Raw genomic sequence first — 25,811 nt, 5'->3', positions numbered from 1 at the left:
TTTTTTAAGGTTTACTTATTTATTTGGAGAGACAGAGAGAGCAGGGGAGAGGCAGAGAGAGAGAGAGAGGGAGAGAGAGAATCCTAAGCAGGCTCCAGCACAAAGCCCGACCCAGAGCTAGAACTCACAAACTGAGATATCATGACCTGAGCCGAAACCAGGAGTCGGATGCTTAACAGATTGAGGCACCCAGGTGCAGCCAGATGTGTTTTGATCAATCTCTGCAATGTTTAGGAATTTTAAAAATCTCTAACCTTAATAATTAAATGGTCAGTAATAGTGTTGATTGATCCCATCTTCAGTAAGTTATATTTGGAACATATGTACATCAAATTTAGGAAGAGTCATATGGATATCTGCTGATTAAATAAGGATAACCAAAATCAGTGAATATGATTCATTTTTAATGGTTTAATGATTTAATGATAATTACTGTTTTGCTACAAGATAGCTAGTCATAACAGGAGAATGGCACACACACATAATCCATAGTAAGTCCATTTCAACACAAACAAAATCATCAGTAGTCTTCTCTTGACTTTGTTAATTTTCTGTATCATATTGCCATTTTTTCTTAATACCACACACTATTTCAGTTGTGTTGCTGTATCCATTTTATCCTGACACACCTAAAAAGTTAAATGTCTACATTTTGAAAGATCCAAATAGCCTGAGTTCTCTGGTTCCCAAACCTTAAAGCTTTACAAGTGAAATAGTACCCTGATAATTCTTGAGCTTCTCTTCCTTTCTCTATTTCCTGGCAGAAAGAATAAGTGCTGCAAAACTGGAGGCAAAAGAAACACTTTAGCCAAGAGGCTGTGAATGGACTTTGGGAATCACAGTTGTTAAAGGGGAAGTGACAGGGCACTGGGATGTGGTCACTGGTTCCATGATATTTGAGGGTAAGAGGAGAAAACTGGAAAGAAGAGAGGTTATGATTAAGGGAGATTGAATTAAGGCAAGGAATATGAGTGGGGAACTCCATTCTTCCTAGCCTTGCTCTCTCGGGGGTCAGTCTGGGGCACAGTAAAATCATGGGCTTGGAGTTAATGCTCTCATCTGCTAACTACATCTAAAAGTCCTTTTATATAACAACCAGTCATTCATCCCACTACTAAAGTAAGGGATTTAAAAATATAAATATTTGAGATAGTTAGACTGGCTTACATATATTACAGCCAGCCTATAAATGAGGATCCCAGAAACATCCTTCTTTTGATTAGAGAAAACAGCTACAAAACAGGCATGGGTGGAAAGCTGGCAGGGTTGAGGGCAACTCTCAGGAAGCAAAAGGGAGCAGAAAGGGGAGGCCTGGAACATGGGGGCTGCGATGATGCTTCAGAACCTGAGGGTGCTGTACAGTAACAAAGGGCTTTCCTGCTCACATCTCGTTTTCTTCTGGCAGTGACCCTGTGAAGAAGAGGTACCTCACCAGTATACACAGGAAGAAACAGAGGCTTAAAGAGGTTCAGTGGCTTGCCAGTCATCACAGCAGTGGTAGCTGGTAGGGCTAGAAGAAGCTCACACCCGGGCACCTGCCTCTGAATCACATTCATTGGTCATTTTGCGGCTTCGCCATCTTCTTTGACTTGATGATTATTGGACAGACCTCATTTGTAAGAGACTGTATTACCAAGCTTCAACAGCACTGAAAATTACATTACTGTGTTCAACCATTAACTTACTCAAAAAAGAAGGTATAATTTTTAAGTTATTTCCTCAGCTCATTTAGCAATACATAGAAAGTCACATTACATTGACTGCATTAGGGGAAAAATTACCAGCCAAAAACATTTATTTCTATACAAGTTTTTTTTAATAATCTACAAGGATAGTTTACTAATTTTTCAAAATTGTGTTTTCATGTATAATGTTATATTTTTATGAAGAAAATGATTTGTTTCCTTCTTTTCCTCATTCTGAGAATAAAAAAAAAAGTCTTCCACCTTTGCTCAAAATAATTTTCTCTTCCAATTAAGCTACGAACAGTCCTAATTATGCAGACATTGTTATAATTAGCGGCCACCACCGAAAGCAGAATTTTCAGAAAGTTCAGAATTGAACAGGGCAAGATGTCATTTGATGTATTTTTTCTCCTCTGATTGTTCACACAATTTGACTTCAATGTTGCCATCACTGAATGCTTCTCCTTTTGTCTCCTCCACTGGGTTCTGTCTCTGGGAAAACACTGCTTTCTTCTGCATCATTGTAATTCCTGAATTTCCATGCCTTCGTGCTGGAGATAAGGTTTCTTTTACTATGCAATAACAAACTGCAGACAAAAAATTTTTTTTGAAGTTTTCGTTCATAAATGCATAAACAATGGGATTGCAGATGGAATTGGAAAATCCAATTATTTGCACGATAGCAAAAATCATCTTGATTGTGACATCATCATATTCCTTTTCAAAATTGCCTGAAATAAAAAGTAATAGTCTACCATGTATTATGTTTTCACGAGCATAAAATAAAATTTCTGTTTATCATATATCTTTACCAAACACTTACACTTGTAAAAGTGGTTAAAGGTGTGAAAAATACTCAAGGCAATTTTGGGAAGAGCCATCTGATGTCTGAAGAAAAATGAGCTCTGTGATGAGTTCCCATTCTTAGAGAATCTTGGCTTACAAGCTTAGCCTGGTGCCCAGCTCATATTAAGGAACTTACCGTATTTCCACTTGATTCCAAATGTAATGTAAACTGGGAAGCAGCAGTTACCATTCAAACGTTCACTTGTGTTATAGAAATACAATCTGTATCTGAGAATCATGTTAAGTCTCAGATTATCACAAGTAATACACCGGGGGTCTGGCTGAAATCCTAGGTGTTATCAAATTCATGTGGTTCAAGTCAGGATTCTAGATCTAAACAGAGAATGCTCATAGGCCATCACACCTCCTCCATGTTTGAATGGTTTAGGGAGAACAGGGGACAGAGCATGAAAAAAGACTCTCAAAAATGTTTCTGTCCCTTCTGCGATTATTAAGGGTTTGTTCAAAATTGTACATAATTAACCCACCATGTAATGATCTGGTAATCTTGAAAATACGAGAGAAACCCATTAAATGTTTGATATTTGATTACCCAAGGGAATAGCAACAAATTTTTCAACGATTCATGGTCTAGTCTAGCAATAAATGAACTAGAACTTCTAACAAATGAGAATGAAAAGCACTCACTGTATTCAGTCATCATGTGCACGATGTGGAAAGGTGCCCAGCATAGAGCAAAGAGAGCCACCACTGTCACCATCATAATGACAGCTCGCTTCTTCTTCCTGGACCCACAAGGACACATCGCATCAGTTAACTTCTCCTTGGCAAATTTGTCAAATTGATATCAAAGCTATTAAATAAAGTTTGAGCCTAAATCTCTCAACCATAACTTTTCAAATATTAATAAAGTTCATGATAGGTTAATTGTAGGCTGTTTATCATCTCTTCCCATTGCTATTGCCCTCATCCCCAAATCTCTCATCTTATAAACATCATTATGAAAGATGCTCAATATAGATCTAACACTCTGCTAGATGCTTGGCATGGGTTATGTCATTAATCTTCTCAGTTAGCCATTTGACAGATGCAGAAACTGAGGCACGGAGAAGGTTGAGTAACTTGCAAAGTCAGATGACTAATAAGGGATTTAAACTGTAAGGGCTAGTTTGGACTTAAAGTTAGGCAGCTAAAGTCAAGTGTTTAAGCTCTTATTCATTTTTATGTTGAAGAACACTCTTCTGAGGAAGTGAAGTGGAGAGTGAAATCAGCAATAAGTCCCAAAGAGCTGAAGATCCAGCCCTGGACACTGACAGGGAGGATTTCTTCATACAAACTGGACGCTAGAGGTCGCTGCACACTTGAAGAAATGATAGAATTTCATCTAACCATTAAACTTCTAAGATTTTTGTTTTTGTTTTTAATAGCTGTTCCATGTAGATTATAAAATAAATGATATGGAATACAAGTACTATATCAGTAAATTGTGTTTTAAAATTTTTATTAATGAATATAATCAGAAAAGAAAGCCCTTATTAATGATAGTATAGATAATAATAAAGTAAATAGCATACTCTAGTCACCAAAGAATTTTCATACAGATTTCATGTATTTCAGCATCATCTGAGGATGGATATTTATTATGCACCCTGTCACACATGAGGCAAGCGGAAGCTTTAGGCGTAAGGATACTTATCTGCACCATGTGACTGCTGAGTGGTAGAGAGGAGAACACCACAGCTCTTCCTAGCATGTCATCTTGACATATAGATGAAAATTCAACAGTTTTCCAAATTGTCTAAATACCTGCTATTCCTAAAATCTCCAAAGTTGAACGTCAGCCCATTCTGTGAACATGAATTACAAATGGCACTTGGGCTAAAGTTCCCAAGAATTGGGAGAGCTCTAGCAACGTCCCCCTCAAGCATGACTAATTAAAAGTATTTTAAACGGAGGCGACTGCTTCATTAAACAGACCTGGCTATTTTTGACATTTCTTTTCCGTGAATAGTTCGAAACACTGAGCAGTCTCCCACTCTTTTCTTTATCCAAAGTTCATAACCGATTTTAGTGTACAGGATAAGCATCAGCATAAGAGGCAGGAGGAACAGGATGACAAGGATGAACGTGGTATAGATTTTCTGGTGCGCAGGGCTGGCCCACTCTTCCAGACAGCAGACATGTTCCTTTTCATATAAGAAGTCATACTTAATCTTTAACATAAAAACAAATCAGTTAGAGGAGGCAGAGTCAGCATCAAAAGAACAGAAAACAGCCACGTACTGCTATAATGGTGCAGTTTTCAAACCCTCCTGTATTTACTGTGGATCCATATTGCAAATTAGATACGAGTTTGATTGTTCGTTTGTTGTAAGGTGTCATTTTCTCCACATCATTTCTTACATTCTTAAGAGTTCTATACTTTCTTTTCTATTTTAAATTGAATTGAGGTCAATAGGCTATTTTTTTTTGTTTCTCAACTTTTTTTACACTGTAGTCAGAATTTTTTCAATTAGATGAAAGAGCTATACTCTTTGACCAAGGTATGTATGCATACTGTCAAGATGAGGATGATTACTTTTCAGAGGAAGAATACACTACATCAATCAAGGTACATATGAAAAAAAGAAAACATCTTGTAATTGCACACCAGCTAGTTTAATGTTCCATTATTTTGCTTCCTCAATTGTAGAAGAGGCAGATTTTGGCAAAGTATCAGCTACCTTTCAGTTCACAGTACTGAAAGCTTGCATTTTGTTACTGCTATTTCAGATTGCAATGATCAGGTTGCTTACAAAGATTTTAGAAAGACAGCTGATAGCTTTAACATTTGAGATGAATAAGAAATTGGGATTCAAACTATTGTCTATCTACAAATATTCAGACTCAGCTATCAGCCTTTGAGGTAGATATTTTACAGAAATGCAATGTCTCTTTGTTAATACTATTTCTGACAGATGGTTGGGTTCAAAATATTATTAAAAACAATATTAATAACAGTAGCAAATGCTAAGAAGGGACAAACTAAGCAAAGTAATTTATCTGGATAATAAGAATAAAAGAAAATTTATCAAAACTATTGCCATTTTAGTCACTTCAGAGATTTCCAGATGAAGTATCCCTAGGTCCTAGACATATTTCTGCCTCCATTCCTGCAAATTTTATTGCCAATCTTTAGTCAATTGAATGGGGGGAAAAAGCTTTCTGGTATACTTATCAAAGGTAAGAAAATTCAAGTTCTGATCTAGGTGTTATTTACAAATGCAACAAGGGATGAAAACACTTACTGAATAATAATTTCAAGATCCAAACTCCCTGGGAACGGGATATTAAGGTGAAATTCATGCTGACCCCGTGTAGACAGAGCCCACAAATGCCGACGACCATGGGGGCAACATATTGGCACATCTTAAAACACAAAGCTAGACTGATAGTCTCCAAGGGGGTGCATGTTGCCTTGGGAACAAGCAAAGACTTTCTGAGTGCACAGGCACATGGTTTTATGGGAATCAATTTTCAGATTGTCTCTTTGGAACCATACAGTTCTCTAAAATTCCACTGCCTAGGGGAAGCCTGAGACTGAGTGTTGTGCTGGCCCTGCACTCCCAGCTCGCTTCTATCTCTCTTCTCCCCATCTACATAAGTCAGATGTCTCACTCAGTCCTACTCTTACTATGAGGCACTAAAAAAGGAGGTGGTTTGAACTACTGATATCAGTGAAGCCACCGTAATCAAGACACCATAAATCCATGATAGGGTTTTGTGTTTTCCCTATATCAAACATATTTCTATTCTGGCCTTAGAAGAAAGGTATTTTGACAGGTGTTGAGATGTTGTGAATTTACATTTTTCATACAGTGAAGAGGCAGAAGTGATGATGACAATTTTAATTTAGCCACCTCTTTGCTTCCATCCCATGAAAATTGTCAAATACATCACTCCTGAGAGAAAGCCCATTGACAGCAAAGCAAAGAGAACATCAGTGGGTGGAAATGGTAAAGTTGGTGGTGTTTTATTTCATCCAGGTGAGAAATTCAGGCTTTATGCATGCTCACACACACTCTCTCTAATAGAATTTAGAAGTGAGAAGGTGGCCATGGGATGCATATTAATAGATTTATTTGATAGGAAAAATGAAATCACACTTTTTCCTGACAGAAAGCAAATCTGATTTAGCTGATTTGTCTGATAGTGAGGACCGACTCTGCCAATTACATATGTATTTCCTAAAAACTAAATGAGTTACATATTCAAAACATATTTAGAGCATATGATAAAATAATTCTTTTTTAAAAAATAGACAAAACTCTTTGTGTTCTGTGGGCCAGAAATGGGCCCCACAAATGACTACTGGGTTGGGTCACGTGTGAAGCCTCCATCAGTATGGGATACCTGCCGGAATAAGGACAGCCTTAGAGAAAAGACCCAGCCACTTACAGTTGTGTGTGGAAGATACATGAGCACCCTGCTGGAGCAGCAGTCAGAAGCCTCAGTGGTGTTATCTTTGAAAAACCCATGAATAAGGAATCGATCATGGGCAGCAAAGTCACTCACAGAGGGCGATGATACCAGTACACCTGTCCCTTCCTCTCCCCATCCTTAACACCAGCTCCCAAGTTGCCAAGGGCAGCCATTTTCTTGGATGGGAAGAGAGAAAGAGAAATGCCCAGTAAGGAAGCAGAGAAGAAGGGAATCACCTCCCCTTTGCATATTGTAGGATTCTAGACCTAAAAACAGTTCAAGCTGAGCTGGGAGACATTTTGTGTTGATTGAGAATATGGACTTATGTGATTGTGACACCGGCTGGAATTTTAATGACAGAATTAACAAGTTGTTGTGACTAAAAGTGACCATAGGAATGTTGCTATCTGAATGGCTGAAAGAATTACAGGGTCTGCTCAGAGCTTCATCCACAACATTTTGTCAGAGTATTGGAAAGTTCTCAGGTCACATTTTTATAGGTAGCAAGGGATAGAATAAAATTACTTCCAGCTCTCACCTGTGGAGTCCAGCTCATTCAATATACCAATTACATAAAAAAAAAAAGAAGAAAGAAAGAAAGAAAGAAAGAAAGGAAAAAAGTAAAGTCATGTTTTAAATGTACCCTTTCCTGAGGGCTCATTTGCTATCCTTGCCAATCGACATTTGCCATCTAGTAAAGTTTCACTTTTGTCTATATCAATTTAAAAAAGTATAAAAGGATACAGTTAAAAAAAATTATCTAGTGATCAACCCACTACTGCCTTTGAAGACTACTGTCTGGGCTAGATCACCGATGCAGGACGTGTATGTATGCCCCATGGGATAGGCTGGGTCACCAAAAACAGCACAGTATCCCCTTGCTGTGAATAGCCAGACAATGCTAGACCATCAGTTTAAGGTGTGGGGGAAAGGGAGTGATCAGATAAGATGATCCTGTCACACATTCCAATTCAAATTTCAATTTGTCAATGTATGGGAGGCAGAGAAGAAAGGACTTATGAGGGACAATCAACAAATAAGCAGATGATTGATTACAATTTTTTGATGTGTTTTAAAAATAAAATAAAAATCTAAAGCAACTGTTGAACTCTTAAAATGTAATAAGACACGGGAGGCCACTAGGAAAATATGTTCGGCTGACAGGAAAATGTAGAAAATGACTCTGATAAGTTTTCTTTTAAGCATTAAAGTCTTAACCAAGGAAGAACTAGATAAAACAGAGGAAAAAATCTTAAAACAAATTATTTTATTTCATTTGAAAATTTTTCAGTGAAATAATTGGGGTCACCAGAATTTGCTATAAAGCTCTTGCGGGAAGAAAAATGATTGTAATTGAGAAGGCTGGGGAACATTTCAATAATATGATGATCAAGCCATCTCCGAACCTACCTCAAGGCGTTGTACATGCCACATGGGTGATCCTACGATGACTGCCAGCAGCCAGACCACACCTGCTAAGACATTAAAATCATCAGAATCTGATTCAGTGAGTGAAGCAGAACACATGCATACTTAAGCATAAAACATATGCTGTAAGCATGAAGACTCCTTATGTGCAATCATCTCTGCCCTAGAGCAGTGCAGTGGGCTACATGTTCCCACTGATGCTATTTCTGTGTCCTCAAAATTGTTGCTAGAATAGTCTTCCTGAAACATTTTTAAGTGTTTAATCAAAATCTTTAATAGTGTTGTACTACCTATAAGATAAAACTTAAACCCTTAATATGATCCCTGAGGTTCTCTCACTTGCCTCTCTCTCCTGTTATATTTCTGTCCACGTTCTTCATTTCCCAGGACTTAACTCAAAAGTCACTGTCTCTAGGAAATCTTTGAAGGCCACCATCATTTCCTGATAGAACTAATTCCCTGTTGGTTCCATTTGCCCTCTAGAGTGGCACCTTTGTTGCCTTAGTTGTTTCTTTTCAACTTCTTCTAAGCTCATTAAGGGCAAACACAATGCAATTTATTTTTGTACTTGTTTGTTTCCCTAAACAAGGGAAATTTTCCCCAAAGAAAATTCCTGGCCCTCAGAAGCACCTGCTGTTTGGTTGTCAAACGGATGAATAACTTAAACATGATATTGATCACCCTCTACAATTTCTTCTTAAAATTGAGTACATTTATCTTATGCATCATAATATGAGTATTATTTTCTTATTTACAAAGCAAACATTTGATAAGAAACCAGAATGCTCTTTCCAAATTTCCTGTCCTTCATGATTTTGTTGACAGAATTGCTTTAATGATGTGTCCTTAGCAAGGAACAAAACAGAATCAGAACAGACTAGGATGAGGCCATAACCAAGAGACCCACCATCAATTCTGAGAGAAATATCCCAGCTCAAATTCTTCTTATTCTCTCTGTATTAGGTACTATTAAGAAAACAGCATATTGCCTTGGATTTCAAGGAACTGGGACTCACTTAAGCCATAACTGGGGTTTATTATAAAGAAATACGTGAACTGGCACTGCCTATAGATAGTCATTATTATTCGATGATTCAAGACAGTTCTCAGACTCACAAATCAATCTCTCTCTATCCACATCGCCATAAACATCTGCTCTAATCTAGTCCAATCATTATCTTACTATGTAATCTTATGTCCAATCACTTTTCCAATCTTTAGTAGAAATTCTGGATTCTAACTGAGTCTAATTGACTTAGCTCCTTGCCAATCCTTCTGGGTCTACTGCCTGTTCAGGGATAGAAAGGTTGAGGTTAGATGAATATTACTGGTGTAAATGAACCTTTGTGGGCAAATAAGTCTAGCAGGTCTCTGATGGTGGGGGCCTGGAGGCAAAGCAGTCTCAGCTAAGAGGTACTTGGCCAGAGAGAGACATCAGGCAACACTGTGTGAAAGCCCCAAGGGATGCTGAGCCTTCTTGATTTAAAATCCTTTCTGTCTCCTATGAATTTTTTTAGTAGAAACTGCCTTGACTGCCTGTTATCGACTTTGCCCTCAGATGCTGAGACTCTCTACTTCTCTTTCCTTTTTTAATGACTTCCCTCCTCCATGTATTCCTTTCCTCATCTTTCTACACCCACACATGCTTTTCAGATGTTTTGAAGGTGGGAAGATGTCAATTATTAAAAGCCAAGAGGTCTTTGAATTCTTTGTAGGGAGGATGTGACATAAATTTGAAAATAACTAACTAAAACTAACGAATATTTTCCCCGTTGGTTTATCTATTCATTTCATACTATGTAAAATGAGTTTGGCATGGCAAAACCCTTAGGAGTTCTTTCTGTAATTCTACTGTCCCATGCTGGCTAAACTCCTAAAGCAGAAATAAATGTTTACCTATTCCTCTCAAGTGAGATACTAGTAAAAATTGCTCTTTTTGGTTATTGCATTAGTTTTTTCCTCAACCTTTCATTATTTAGCTGTAATACATATGCTACGGCTCTACTTTAAATGGCTCGATTGTAATTATCGAATAGAGAAATGCTTCCATCTTACTGTGCTAGGCTTTAGGACACCACTTACAGTTTGCCACTTATCAAGAGGTACATGCTTCTCATGTCTTGCTGACTCAGAAATGGTTACATCAAGCTGAGGATGCAGGAATGTCTGAAGCAAAATTATGAAGTGGATGGAATCTGTCTTCATCAGGCGTCTCCAGCACTCAGCAAGCACCTAGCGTCCCCATGAGCCCCGCGGCTATTGTGTCCTCAGCACTGGGGCCTCCTCTGAGCAGCACCCTCGTTCTCTACCCATCTAAAAACACCTTTCCTTCCCCCTGTCAAAATCTACTGGCCCTAAGAAGGGCATTTTAGGTTACACGCCTCTTACCTCAGGATGACAGTTTACTAATCTAATAAATGTTAATGTGGTAATGCCATTGAAGGTTATCTTAAATCAACTAAAAGTAGTGCTTAAAAGTTTAAGACTTAAACTGAAGAAGTGAATCTGAGATAAGGAGATTTGAAGTGTGAGGTTAGGACTGAAAGGAGAAAAGGAGTGGAGGTCAAGGTAAAATGGGGAGAGGACTAAAACCCCAAAATTACTCCCTGATGCCTACAAGGCTAGACAAGAAGCTGCTCGTCCGCTTCATCAATATAGTTCACATTGAAGAAATTCTTTTGTTCTGTACTGAAGAAGAGCATGAGTACTGCCACTGGCACACTCTCACCTAGCATGGTGAAAGCCCTTCTGTTGGTGTATTGCCACTTCATTTTAAAAGGATGCACAAGTCCCTGGTGCCTTTCCACAGCAATGCAGGTCAGAGTAAGAATTTCTGTCACGATAGCAGTTGACTGGACAAATGGCAGCATCTTGCAAATGAAGGCACCTGCAGCAAGGAAACAGGACCAGTTAAACATCAAGATAAAAGTTTTATCTGTGTTTTTGTAATTGTTACAGTTGATTAATTCTGAGCCTCTGTTCAAAAGTTTTATGATTATAGTGACATTATAGACTCAAAATAATTGAAAAAGATTGAACTGGCTGATATTATCTTTAAGTTCCTTAATTATAGGTAATTATGTATAAGAGGACAATTAGAGGACCAGTTAGTATCTGGTTATTGATAACAGGCAGAAAAAAAATCAATGTGAGCTTTGATCGAGAAACAACAAAGTCAGCGTGAAGTGGTCTCCTGGTGTCTCAACTACAGGTAGTGGTCTTTATGTCTTTCTTTTTGGTTCTTTGTCAAATCACGGCAAAGGAAGAATTCTCACCAAAGACTCAGATTTCTTCTTTTATTTTTTATTCTCCTTTGCCTTTCTGTCCAAGACCTTATGTGTGGATTACATCATTACACTCATAACTGATTTCACTTTCTCTAGTGCAAAGATCTCAAATTGGTGGCCCCTGGGCAAGATTTGGTGTGCAAATAGACTTTGCATGATTTGCATAATATTTTTTACAATACTTGAATGCATTGCCAGTATTTTGAAATGTTTACACTATCTGCCTTGCCCCTTCACCATTCATTTGTAACCCTGGTCTAACATTTCTGCTCTTGACTCTATCTTGCTCATTGCTACCAAATTAGTTACTCTGAATTATCAGAGAATCAGAAACTCAGGGAATATGAAGAGTTGGAAGAGACCTCAGAAGTCATGGAGTCCAAGCTCTCACCAAAAATAAAAATCATCTTTTCAGCTTCTCTCATAGATTCTCTGCCAAGCTCTGCTTAAATATCTGCAGAAGAGGCTTCTTTTCTGGCATACTCCCATCTCATGCTGATGTGTGGCTTTCCTTTTCTGCTTGGAATGCTTTTCCCCCAGAGAACTCCTCCTCTCTCTTACTCTACTTTTTTTTCCTTAACTTTTTCACCTTCCTAAAGACTACATAAGCCACTGATTGGTTTCATTTTCATTAAAAGTTTCCCTATGTCTACCAGAATGTAAACAATCCAAGAGCAAGAATTATGTTTTCTTCCCTGATATATTTCAAGCATTTAGAATGGCACAAGGAGGCTCTCAGCCAGAATTCACTGAATTGAAGATAATGAGTAACCAGAGGGCTTTTAACCTCTCAAAATGCCTCCATTCAGCTTGGGAGAAAGGCTGTCACTGGAGAAAGTGCTTTTCAGTAGTTCCACCCACTTCTTCCAGTTTCACTTTCTGCTTTCTGAGAGTTTCAGAACTAACCAACTATCTTTTCCAAACATCAGCTCTTCGTATCTTTGAAAGAGCCATGCCACTCCTAAGTCTTTTCTTTTATAGTTTCTCCAGTTGTTCTTCATTTGACATGTTTTCAAACCTTTCAATTCTTTAGATGCCTTCCATGGACTTTCTTTGGTTTAGTAACTACATGGTCCTGAAGGAAACCCACCATCCCAAGATGTGGTCTAGCTAAAGCAGAAACTGAAGGATTATATTGCTTCCTTTCCAATACCCCTCACATTGTTCTGTGACTGTGACTAGAATTTACAACAACTTTCAGTGCTAGGATTTTCAAATGGTTGGCTTCTGTTGCACTTGAAATCAACTTGAAACCAACTGGGTCCATTTAACAGAAAATTATTTTTAATAGAATATTTTTGTCCATCCAATATTGCTGAAACTAAGGGAAAAGACGTATTTAGATATCACTCTAGATACTTCCTTTCCAATCCTTTTTGGGAGCTCCAAATTTCAATCCAAGAGCCAATCACACTCATTTATCCTCTGTTCCAGTTTCCCAAATCCAAACCCTGTTCAAAGTTAAGGCCTTTCCTTGTCTATTAGAGTTGTTTAAATGCTAAGTGCAGAAATTTGCTTTCATACTAATATATTTCACTGTTTGAATACTGATCATACTATGAATGAATTAAATTACCTTTAATCCTATCTTGGATGTGATACTTGAATAAAGGTAAATGTGAATAAATTATTCATCTGAAAATGTCTCCTTTTTTGTTGGTCAACTGATTCCCTGTTTTTAGGATACGCTCTGATCCTGATTCTTCTGATCTTTTACTTAGCCACTCTGAGTCTCAATTTCATCATTTGTAAAAAGGGATTAATAACACCCATCTGTCACAGGACTTATGGGTGTACTGATGTGATTATAAAATCATATAAATGCCCATCACAGGATGTATTCTTTAATAAATGGAAGCCGTTTTATCATCAAAAAGAATTGAGGTAATTTGGTACATTTAGAGCTAATAGATTCTTTGTGGATACATTCTAAACTACCATCACAGGGCATCTAGTTTTATAACATTTCCCAAATCAAGATATGCAGCTCAAAACACTCAAATGATTTGCTCATGTCTAAACAGCTGTCTATTGACAGATGAGGGCCTGTGCTCAGGTCGTCTGACTCCAATTCTTTCTACTATGTCATCCTCACTTAACACATCCATGTTACGTGGCAGTTTTCTTGTCTCATAAATCATCTGTTTAATAATCCACTTGAGAATCTCGCGCCGGGTTGTCGTAGTTCTATAATCTGTCATCTTACCCTTTTAATGCATCCAGACAGCATTTGCCCAACTCATTGCTTCTGACATTTCTTCAAACAATGTTTTAAGAAATTACTGGCTGTGTGTTCTTGATCACATTGCCAAGTTTCTTCAGTGTTATGGTATGGTATTTATCCAGGCTGAAGATTTGAGTTCTTTTAAAAATAGGTAGATGTTCAGGTGTCCTGTGTGGCTCAGTCAGTTGAGCATCTCACTTGGGCACAGGTCATGATCTCATGGTCTGTGAATTCGAGCCCCACGTCAGGCTGTGTGCTGACAGCTCAGAGCCTGGAGCCTGCTTAAGATTCTGTGTGTCTCTCTCTCTCTGCCCCTCTCCCACTCATGCTCTGTCTCTGTCTCTTTCAAAAATAAACATTAAAATTTTTTTTTAAATAGATAGATGCTCTTTTGCTATCCATTCACTTATCTTGGACCTTTATTTTTCATTCTAAACATCGTGGGTATGCTCTTTTTAAATTTGGAGATCATTTTTCAAGGTCTAGAAGACTAAAGCAAAAAAGGCACTGAAGATTTTTTTTTTTTTCTGTCGTCCATTAAATTTCCTACCCTTGTTCTGGTACTCTCTCTGATGACTCTTCAGTCAGCTTGTTCTACACTTTAGATTTCCTAGTGTAAAATGTATAGGTCTGAGCTACTTTGGAAGAATGTGTCCTTTGCAACATGTCTTCCTAACAGTGGCAATTTGAAACTGAAATAATCCTAGAATTCCCTATATAGGGCACTGCTTTCTTGGAATGTCCTTCCTTTTTTCTTTATGGGATTACCTGATTTTAATATCAGATTGTGTTTGTTTAAGCCTGCCTGGAATTCCTATTTCTCATATTTTTATTATCCACCATCCACCTGCATTTCCTAACAGCAACACAATATCCTCTAGTGTATAAACTCTACCGTATGTGGGCAGGTTAGGTAAGAAGTCCTGCTATAGAAGACAAAGAATTCTCACAATCTATCAGCTTCCAGTGTTCCAAATTTACTTCAATTCTTTTAATATGTTGAAAGAACACATTGAAAGTGGAAGGGGGGTCTACGTGGTGCAATTCTGTGCTCACCAGATCTTGAGTGTTAACAGACCACAGCTTAGTTACCGCTTTTGACCTCTGAGTACCCTCAGTTCCTCTGTTACAGACCCATTCCTCAAGCTTCACACTGATCCTTGAGCCTCCCACATCCTTCCAGTACCTTCCCTTCTCTTAAGCCACTTAGCTATCAACAGTTGCTTGTAACTGAGTAAACTTATTTGATATACTCCATTTTTATTATCATTTCTTTAGAAGATGGATTTCCCAAAATGCAGACTACTCTGATCAATGTTCTTTCTGTGTGTATTGCTAACTCTAAAATAACAGTCGGATCCTACTATTACGGTTTTTCCATTGCTGCTTCTATTTCTACTATGTGTGACTCCTGCATAAGAAACTACAAGTCTCCTTTGACTACTAGATTAAGAAGAAATGTTTTTGTTTACTATTTATTGCCTTCTATTCCCAACCTGGACTTATTTATACAACTTTATTTTCCAGAACAAGAATTCTTGTGTTCTGACAGAATGGTGCCCACTCTATCTATTCAATCCTGCCCTCACTTCCCACCATGCATAATATTGGTCTTAGTGGTTCAAATAGAAACAAGACCTCATTATTTCTAAAACCGGTGCTTGGAAATTGAAAACATTTGGCCAGTATTTATTTTCATCCTAGTGTAATGGTGAGTTTAACAATGACCAAAGTGGAAAGGCAGAGTAAAAAGAACAGGGTATTTATATGTAGAAAAGATTAAAACATTCTTTTATTAGTTTAGAAACTGGTACAATGAAGTATAATTGCATGAAAGTATCTAATGATAGCCATTCTCTGAAGAATCTGTTCCAAGGTTAGTAAAACAAAAGCAAAACAAAACAAATAAAAAATGTGAATAGACATATACAGTTTATATTACAACAAAAAAAGGCTACTTTATATAACCACTATTTGAAACAATGGTTTAACGCATTATGAAACAATCTGGAAAAATCTGGCATTATAATTACCTCAATTTTCTGTACCAAAACAAGCCATATTGAAACAATTGATACATTCTGTCCCAATATAGCTTGTGAGTTTCTGGCTTTGTCCAATATGTTTCTTAAGCAACTGTTAATGAGCAAATTTACCAAATCCTGAAACATATCAGATAGTAGGAAAGTGAGGAACAAATGAAATATAGTCAAAATCAGAATTGTTATGCAAGCTGTGGTTGATAACCACAAAAGACTAGAACCATGGAAGGCCCTCCCAGAGATGAGCCAGGCTCATTCAGTATCCCACAGAGCTCTGTATTTCTGCAGGGGTTCTCAAGCAGCTGCCAATAAGGAAGAGAGGCAGGTCCAAAGCAGGAAGGGAGAAGAGGTTCTAAGCTCTGACCCTACCTTATCTGGAGCAGCTCCAACTGCATCTAGTTTAATGTGATGAGGTTCCAGCACACAAGTCATCTGCAATTTTAAAGAAGTTATAAAACCCTTAAGTGGTCTTATACAGTACCCTAGAATATTCTGCCTACTTAAAGCATACAAACTGAAGAGGAAAATAGTTGCTAAATATCTGAAAAGAAATGTGTTGCCTATCCCTCCTAGGATCTTGGCCCTTCTGATATTTATTCCTATTTAGCACGAGACTATGACAAAGGACTCTAGTTATTATTTTAAGACCTATGAAGTGTCCACTAACACTGCATTTGTGTAGCAGGATAGAACTTAGCCCAAGGGAAAGAAAGCTTGGTTTGGGGCAAAGGAGAAACCTAGGAGGAAGCAGAAGGAGCCTTAGCTCTTGCAGAGTGGAGGGAAAGACAGAAGAGCCCTACAGCTATCGGGTGCCAAGAGAAAAATTGGTAGAGAGGTTGCCATAGGAAACAGATAGAAGTTGAGCCATTTTTCTCCAGAATTGTTGCTCGACTTAGGGAAGGAGATAGAAACTGCCCAGCTGGCTCTGAGAGGAGGCATGTCTCAGTCCACTTGAGCTCCTATGACAATATACCACAGACTAGGTGGCTTATAAACAAGAGAAATTTATTTCTCACAGTCTGGAGGCTGGAGATATGAGATTAGGGTGCAAGTATGGGTGGGTGAGGACCTCTTCCAGGTCATAGACTTCTTGTATCCTTACTTGGTGAAATGGGTTAGGGAGCTCTGTGGGAGCTCTTTCATAAGAACACCAATTCCATTCATGAGGGCTCTACCCTCTCCACCTAAGCACCTCTCAAAGGCTCCACATTTTAAAACCATCACATTGGGCAACAGGATTTCAACATATAAACTTGGGGTGGGCACAAACACACAGACCATAGCAAGGCACTTCCCCTAAGTGGAACTGAAGAGAAACCAGATGAAATGAAACACTGCTGGACCCTGTCTAGATTACAAGAGAGTGAGAGTTGTATCCAGCAAGGAGAGGTGTTGTGATGATTACTTTTATGTCAACTTATATATACTGATTCATAAGTTTTGGCCAATTGTTCCAACTGTTGGAATTCATCAATAGTTTATTCCTTTGTATTGCTTAGCAATATTCCCCAGTTTGTTTCATCATTCATCCATTGAAAAATATCTGGGTTATTTCAGTTTTTTACTACTACAAATACAGCAGTTATGAATATTTGTGTACAGGCTTTGATGTGAACATAAGTCTTCATTTTTCTGGGATAAATGCCCAAGAATGTCATTACCTGGTTGTGTGGTAACTGCATGTTTACATTTATAAGAAACTGTCAAACTATTTTCCAGAGTGGCTGTATCATTTTACATTTCTGTTGGCAATGTATGAATGACTCAGTTTCTTCATATTCTTGTTAATATTTAGTGTCATTTCTTTAAATTTTAATCATTCTGATAGCTGTATAGTGATATCTTGTGTGTTTTTTTTTATTTCTCCAATTTCTAACAATGCCGAACATCTTCTCATATGTTTCTTTGCCATCTGTATATTCCCTGAGATAAAATGTCTCCTCATATCTTTTACTATCCATTTTCTATTAGAATTATCTTTTTATTGCTGAGTTTTAAGAGTGTTTATATGATCTAGATGCTAGTCCTTTGTCAGACGTATGATACATGCTTTATAAGAATTTTCTCCCAGTCTGTAACTTATCTCCTCATCTCTTCACATAGGCTTTCACAGAGTAAGCGTTTAATTTTGATGAGGCGAGTTTCCCAAATTTTCCTATTATGCATTGTGCTTTTGGTGTCTGTTAAGAAGTCCTGGAGATTTTCTCATGAGTTTTTTTCTATGAGTTTTAAAGGTTTGCATTTACCTTTAAGTCTGTGATCCATTTTGAGTACATTTTTGTATAAAGTGGGGTTTTTAAGCTAAGGAGTTTTTGTTTGCTTTATTTCTTTTGGACTATGAAAATCAATTGCCCCAGCAATAATCGTTGAACAGGTAGTTCTTCCTCCTTTGAAATGTACCTTTGTCAAAAACAGTTGAGATATTTGTGTACATATATTTTTGAATTCTCTGTTCTATTCTATTCATCTAGATCTATCTCTCTGCCAATACTGTCTTGATTACTTCACCTACATAGGAAGCTTTAATATTCTGTAAAGGGAATCCTCCCACTGCATTCTTTTTTTTTTTTTTTTTTTTTTTTTGTCAAGATGACCTTAGCTCTTCTAGGTCCTATGTCTATTGATATATATTTTAGAATAAGTTTTCCAAAGCATATTGTTTTCAAAACTCCTTGAAGGGATTTTGATAGAAATTACATTAGACTTATTGATCAATTTGGGGAGAACTGGCATCTTTGATATGTTAAAGTTTTCCAATCCATGAACACAGTATATGTCTCCATATACTTATGTATTCTCTGACTTCATCAGCATTTTGTAATTTTCAGCACATAGGACCTGTATGTTTTTGGCTCACAGCATATCTAAGTACGTATTTCATTTTCTTTGGAGTAATTATAAAGAGCATGATATTTTTCATTTCAGCTTCTGAATGTTACTTGTTAATATGTAGAAATACTGTTGTATTTTGTGCACTGATCTGGTATACTGTGACCTTGCTGAATTCAATTATAGGAGATTTTTGTAGATTCCTAGAGATTTTCTATGTAGAAAATAATGTCATTTGCAGATAAAGGTAGTATTATTTCTTCCTTTCCAAACTGCATGTCTTTTATTTTCTTTCTTTGTCTCCCTGCAGTGGCTGGAATTTTGAGTGCTATGTTACATAAGAATGATGAGAGCAAACATCCTTGCCCTGTTCCTGATTTTAGAACAAAAGTATTCAGTCTTTTACCATTAAGTATGTTATTAGCTGTAGGCTTTTTACATTGTCTTTATTAAGTTGAGGAAGTTTATTACTAACTTGCTGAGAATTTTATCATGAATAGTGCTAGATTTTGTCAAATTTTTTTTTCTGTGCCAATTGCTATGATTATATGGTTTTTCTTCTTTAGCTAATTATATTGATTAGCTATGGTGGATTACATGGATTATTTTAATCAACTTTAATATTGAGTCAGTCTTACATACCTAGGTAAATTGCACTTGATCATTCTTTTTATATGTTGTTGGATTCTGTCTGTAATGTATTAAGGATTTTTGTATCTAAGTTCCTAAAAGATAGTAGACTGCAGTTTTCTTTTTATTGTACTGTCTTTGTTTGGTTTATTAGAGTTATAAGGACCTCATAAAATAAATTAGTAATTTTTCCTTCTGTTTAAATTTTCTGGAAGAATTTGTGTAAAATTAGTGTTAATTTAAATGTTTCATAGAATTCTCCAGTGTAACTATCTGGGCCTGGATATTTCTTTTGCAGAGATTTTTCAGTTGCAAAGTAAATTTCTTCTTCTCTTTCTTTTAAAAAATGTCTTTTAAATCGCAGAATTATGAGCAAATTGTTTAAAGTCAGAAGGGCTATAATGAAAACGAATAGGTCTCTGCCCACCCTTGCTCATCTGCTGGTCTAGTTCCCAACACCTACTTGTTTTTAATTCTTCTACCAAGTACCTTTACATCTCTAAACTAATTGCTTTATATAGCCTCTTCTTCATTTACTGATTTTACTGATAACTATTGACTTTCTTCTAGGATAGATGGGCTTTTGGTTCATTTTTACCACCTCTCACTCTTGCTTCTCTCCACAGCTTTTAATTTTCTTAGAATTATAACACTCTCTTCAATAAATTCTTTGGAAAGGTCTTGGGAGATTATTTCCTAAATTCTTGAATGGAGTCTTCTCTATCTTAGGCCCATAAAGTAATATACTTAAACCCCTATTCATTGGCCTATCAACTTCTAACAGCTTATCTTGTCCCCCACTTTGTAAGATAGTGATACCCCACCTCCTTCCTCCTTTGCTTCCTTTCTTCTTCCTTCAAACTTCTATCAGCTCACGTTTGCATTTACTTTATCAACACGGATAGCTTTCCATTCTGTTTCATAGCCATATTAAATCTTCTTCACTTGACCTATATTATAAGTATAAAAGATTAAAACTATAAATAGCATTTTCATTATTTTATAATGGCAAAGCCAACATGTATGTTCTAAATACATTTCTCTTCCTCTGATTTTATAATCATGATCCTTGTTAACTTACTTAATGCTCTAAAGTATGCCATATTTTAATGTGCTTTATATTTGGGCCATAATTTTCTTCTAGAGTATTTTTGCTTATTATTTTTTCCAGGTATTTTTTTATTGTATTTTTTCTAGTTGGAAGAAGAAACATGTACCTTCTTCAACATAGTCTAGTGGTTTAGAGTATGAGGTCTGGAATTACTGCCTGGATTTGGATCCTGGATCTACTACTACTTAACTGTGTGACCTAAAGCAAATGATCTTACTTCTCTGTGTCTTGGGTTTTCTTATTTTTAAATGTAGATGATGATAATAGTACTTGTCTCACATAGCTATAAGAGGATTCAGTGAATGGGGTGCCTGGGTGGCTCAGTCGGTTAAGCGTCTGACTTCAGCTTAGGTTATAATCTCACACTCCATGAGTTCGAGCCCAGGTCATAATCTCACACTCTGTGAGTTCGAGCCCCTCTTAGGGCTGTGTGCTATCAGGTCAGAGCCGGGAGCTTGCTTTGGATTCTGTGCCTCCTTCTCTCTCTGCCCCTCCCCCACTCACGCTCTGTCTCTATCAAAAAATGAATAAACGTTAAAAAAATTAAAAAAAAAGAGGATTCAATGAAATAATAATAATAATGTGTTTAGGACATGTCTGGCACTGTGTGAAAGTGCATTCATAAATGTTAGCTATATTTTTGCTGTCATCATCACCATTATCACCATTCTTATCACTTTTATACTGTATCTCAACTTTTCACATAACATTTGCTGCTTAGAATAAATTACACACATGTTGAGAAAACTAGGCAGCAATATGTAAAAGAATGAAACTGAACCATTTTCTTAAACCATACATAAAAAATAAATTCAAAATGGATGAAAGACCTAAATATGAGACAGGAAATCATCAAAATCCTAGAGGAGAACACAAGCAGTAGACAGAGGCCATAGCAAATTTTTACTAGATATGTCTCCTGATGCAAGGGAAACAAAAGCAAAAATAAACTATTGGGACTTCATCAATATTTGTTATTTTAAGATTCTTCTAGAAGACTACTGACTTCTAATTTTGATGGCTGCAGTTTTTATTTGTTTTTTTTAATAGACTGCTGTATAACTGTTATCATAATATTCATTTTCAATGGATTCCTTCCCCACTTTTTCTTTAATTTCACAACTTCTTGGTTCTTGTGTTTCATGTGAATATTTTATAAGTAATTTCTTCAAAAATAATGATTTTAAAGTAAGCTCTTTAAGTTCTTGTGTATCTGAAAATGGCTATAATTTGACTTTAAATTCAGTATCATCTTTCTTTGGAATATTGAAGACCTTTCTTTATTGATTTTTAGCATCTTTATTGTCCATGTGATTTTTCCTCACTTACAAGTATCCTGGTTTACTACTTGGAAGATTTTATTGATCTCTTTGCAATTGAAATTCTGAAATATTGCAGGGATACGTTGAAGTATGTACCATTTTTTACTCTTTTTCTTTGGCCTTGTATGCACCTTTTGAAATTAGAGATTTCTAACTCATTTATCTCTGTGCTTTTCTTTGTGCATTTTTTTTTGTGGAACTCCTATTAATCAGGTGTTGGAATTCCTGGATTGATCTTACTATGTCTACCACTTTTGTTTCTATATATACATATAGAAACATATATATACGTATATATGTTTATTCAAAATGGATGTATGTATTCAAATATATGTATATATTTGCTTTATAGATTCTCTTTGTCTTTTGCTCCACATTATGGAGATTTTCTTGTCTTTGTATTCCACTTCTTATAATATTTATATAAATTCATCAATCACATTTTCACTTTTAAGAGCTTTTCCTTATTCTTGAATTTTTTTTTCGGAGAAGCTTACTCATGATTTATGAAGTCAGTATCTCCTTAAATCCAGAGATCTCTCACTCAACATTGGTAACTCATTCATGAAAATGAGACATTGTGTGAAATCTGGACTGGTAGTCCATTTTCCATTTTTTAAAAAGCCAAATTAAACTCCCAACAGATTTCCTTAAGTGTAACTTGTAACTAAAACACAGTAAAACCATCATGTACTATATAAGATGTCTAAAATAATGCTCTTGGTTGAAAAACAGAGTGGTTGTTATCAAATGGTTTGTACCTATGCTGCTCTGCATGCAGCATTTTCATGCGCATCATTAATATCTCTTTTCAAACAAGGCATAGCAAATAGCACATATAAATTAAAAAAATATATTAGAAAAATGAAGGTAAAATTTGCAACAAAACAGGGCAAATACCTGGGGTGTCCTGTTACTTATGAAGAAGGGAACAGATTGGAAATTTGAAAGAGGAGGAGGGTTGAAGTATAATCACTGTCATTGGTTATGGTAAGTAAAGTCATGGGTAAGCTGGGTTGCAAAGGTGCAATTTCAGGCAAACTGTCAAACTCAGAAGCTGACAGATTCTTTATCCTTCTTGTGTTGGTAGGGGCTACTAAACGGATCTTCAGGGTGGCAGATGACACTTCAGGATGAAAAAAGACAGAACAGTGCTTTATTTACTCTCTTCTAGCTCACGTTTATAGAATTCTTTGCGTGGCGCTATAAGAAATATTAAGCAATAATATCTCCACCAACTTCAAGGGTAATGATTAGTGTTGTATCTGTATAGCCCACAAGTTATTTTCAGCAAGCAATGTCTAGTGGTTAAATTGAATGTTTTCGAGCTTATCACTGTGATTAATTTTTCCAACAGATATTCCAAACAAATTCAGTACTTGTTAATTTATCAGCATGACATTTAAAAAATTCTTCAGCATCTTCCTCATTGACCTCTTCTCAAAGCCAGTGTTCTTTGCAAGTGTTAACAAAGAGCTGCAAAGAATGGCTCAATTGCAAAGAATGAATAAAATGACATGATGTTTCTCTTGGTGTCAGCAACATTTGGCACACGCATCTCTTTGTGGACACTCAGCATGCTTTTCAAAACATCTATTTGTAATGTTCTACCAACTATATTTGGAACATAGCTAAAGAATGTTTCTATGTATCGTTTTGCTTAAAATGTTTTATTAATTTGAGGGACATAAATTTTTTCTTATGTAAACATCAGCATGCAAATTGTGGTGCTGAATGATACATTTACTGTAGAAGTTTGAGACTTAAAAACAAATAGTAATTCCACTGGGAAAATATCAGGTGAGAAGACATTTTTCAGGGTTATGTCTGTAAATATAAAAATACTACTTAGAGTTTATTTCTAAATTAATCTATAAATAATCCATTCCTTCCAGTTTCATTTATCTGTCTTGTTCCCTTTTATTTTGCACATCTTCTTCAAACTGTCTGACAATCCTTAGTTGCCTTATACATATTTAAGAATGTGGCAATGTACAGACAACTGGTGTTCTGTGCATTCATGGGCTGGAGTGGCCCCAAGAAAGACTCTGATTTAGGATGAGTAGGCCTATACCAGGGGCCTCATGGATTATAAAACCTTAAGGTTTTTCTTGTGGAGCCAAAGCTCATACTAATATTGTAATTCTGCTCAGAGCACTTCCTTCAATTACCTTATAAGAGGAATCTTCTGGGTGTATATTTGTGCCAGAAAACAAGTCCACTACAGTAAAATTATGCATGTTCTGGTATTTTTCTTCTAATTTTTGTTATTCTAATAGCTATAAATACCATTTTAGCAAAATAACTGAATTGGCTTTTTCCTCTCCACTGATGGCAATAATTAGACTTTCAAATAATAGAATTAAATTAGCCCAGGTTAAACATTAGGGAAATAAAGCAAAAAGAAGAATTAATGTGATTTCTTTATGCTAAAATGTTAAAATAACTCACTGTCAAGTAATAAAGGAGGATTTTTTTGTGTTCATAAATGATAAAAGATATGGAGAAGGTCAGGTTAGGCATCAGAAAAGAATCCTTGAAAATGAAGGTTATCGGCCAACAAAACACATTATGAAGTGTCCTTCCCAAGAATTGCTAAATGAAATTTTCAAAATATTCATGTAACTCATGTACTCTTTTTCTCACCAAACATACAATAACCTCAAATTAGTATAAACTAATGTCAAAACAGGGAAATTGAGAAATAAATTATATGTCAATATGTTGTAAATTACTAAATTATTAAATCATTTTTCAAAGCATATTTTAAAATGAAACAGAAAACTGAAACAAGCAGTAAACAATATACACATATACACACACATATACCCAAACACTAAAATGTTTCTATTTTTCTAAAAATATACATAGGAAAAAACTAAAATGTAACACACTAAAATGATCACTGTAATCATTTCTGGATGTTGGAATAAATAATTTTTATTTCTATTGATTTGTTTTACATATTAATTAATTAGGATATTTCAGACTGCAAATAAAAGAAAATTCTTCTGTGTCTTCCTCTCTCTTCCCCTTCCCTGCTCACACTCTCTCTCTCTCGAAAATAAATAAACATTTTTTTAAAAAGAAAATTCAATTCAACTGAACGAAAACATAAGGAAAATATATCATTTCATATAAAAGGCATTCCATAGGTAGGGAAATAACAGTGTGGTAAATTCCACAGCTGAATGAGTTCACCACAGATTGGGTTTTCTTCATTGGGTTACTTTGTCCTCCTCAGCATATTTTTGCTTTTGTTCTTAGGATTGTCCCTTTGTCCAAATAAATGACTGCAGTATCTCAGACCATTTCAAAAAGCAAAAGAGTAAAGAAAAGTATATATATTTTTATAAGCCCTTTATAAAAATGAGGAAAACCTCAGACCCCATGGCCAAAATGGGCCACAGGCCCATTTTTAAACTCATAATTGACAAGGAGAATGAAATTTAAAATATTGGTCTAAATTAATCAAATGCAACTCCTAGAGCTGGGAAGGGGTCCTAACCTTCTCTTACAGCACATGCCCACCACCCCCCCCCCCAAAAAAAAAGAAAGGAAATGCCCACCCAATACCTGAACATATCAAGTTTTGGTTACTAAGGAATAACATCAAACAAGACCCAACAAATGGAGAGTTATTATATATGCCTAGGGTGATTGTGTTATTTTCCTATTGCTGCTATAATAAATAACCACAATCTCAGTGTCTTAAAGGAACACAAATTTATATCTTACAATTCTGTAAGTCAGATATTTAAAATGGGTCTTTAGAGCTACATTCCTTCTGAAGGCTTTAGAGGGGAATCTGTTTCCTTGCCCTTTCCAATGTCTAGAGACTGCCCACATTCCCTGACCCATGGCCCTGCATCACTCTGATCCCTGACACTTGTCACATTTCTTCTCTACCTTTGATACTCCTGACTTCCTTTTATAAGTACCCTGTGATTAGTTGGGCCCACCCAGATAATCCAGGATAATTTCC

The 25,811-nt window shown here is 36.3% G+C and overlaps 1 protein-coding gene across 1 annotated transcript in view; it reads right to left on the bottom strand.

The window, feature by feature from the left end:
* Positions 1 to 2,075: 2,075 nt before the first annotated feature.
* QRFPR (pyroglutamylated RFamide peptide receptor) overlaps positions 2,076 to 25,811 on the bottom strand; it is a 43,209-nt gene continuing 19,473 nt past the window's right edge. The window contains exons 2-6 of the mRNA XM_047857361.1: positions 11,110 to 11,268; positions 8,364 to 8,425; positions 4,470 to 4,705; positions 3,180 to 3,277; positions 2,076 to 2,416 (exon numbers count right to left, since the gene is read on the bottom strand). Of these exons, the coding sequence (XP_047713317.1) occupies positions 2,076 to 2,416; positions 3,180 to 3,277; positions 4,470 to 4,705; positions 8,364 to 8,425; positions 11,110 to 11,268 (896 nt within the window). The remainder of the gene's footprint in view (positions 2,417 to 3,179; positions 3,278 to 4,469; positions 4,706 to 8,363; positions 8,426 to 11,109; positions 11,269 to 25,811) is intronic.

This window comes from Prionailurus viverrinus, chromosome B1, assembly GCF_022837055.1.
Source record: "Prionailurus viverrinus isolate Anna chromosome B1, UM_Priviv_1.0, whole genome shotgun sequence".
Taxonomy (NCBI): Eukaryota; Metazoa; Chordata; class Mammalia; order Carnivora; family Felidae; genus Prionailurus; species Prionailurus viverrinus.
Note: the sequence above shows the minus strand (reverse complement) of the source record. Positions and strands in the feature narration are given on the sequence as shown.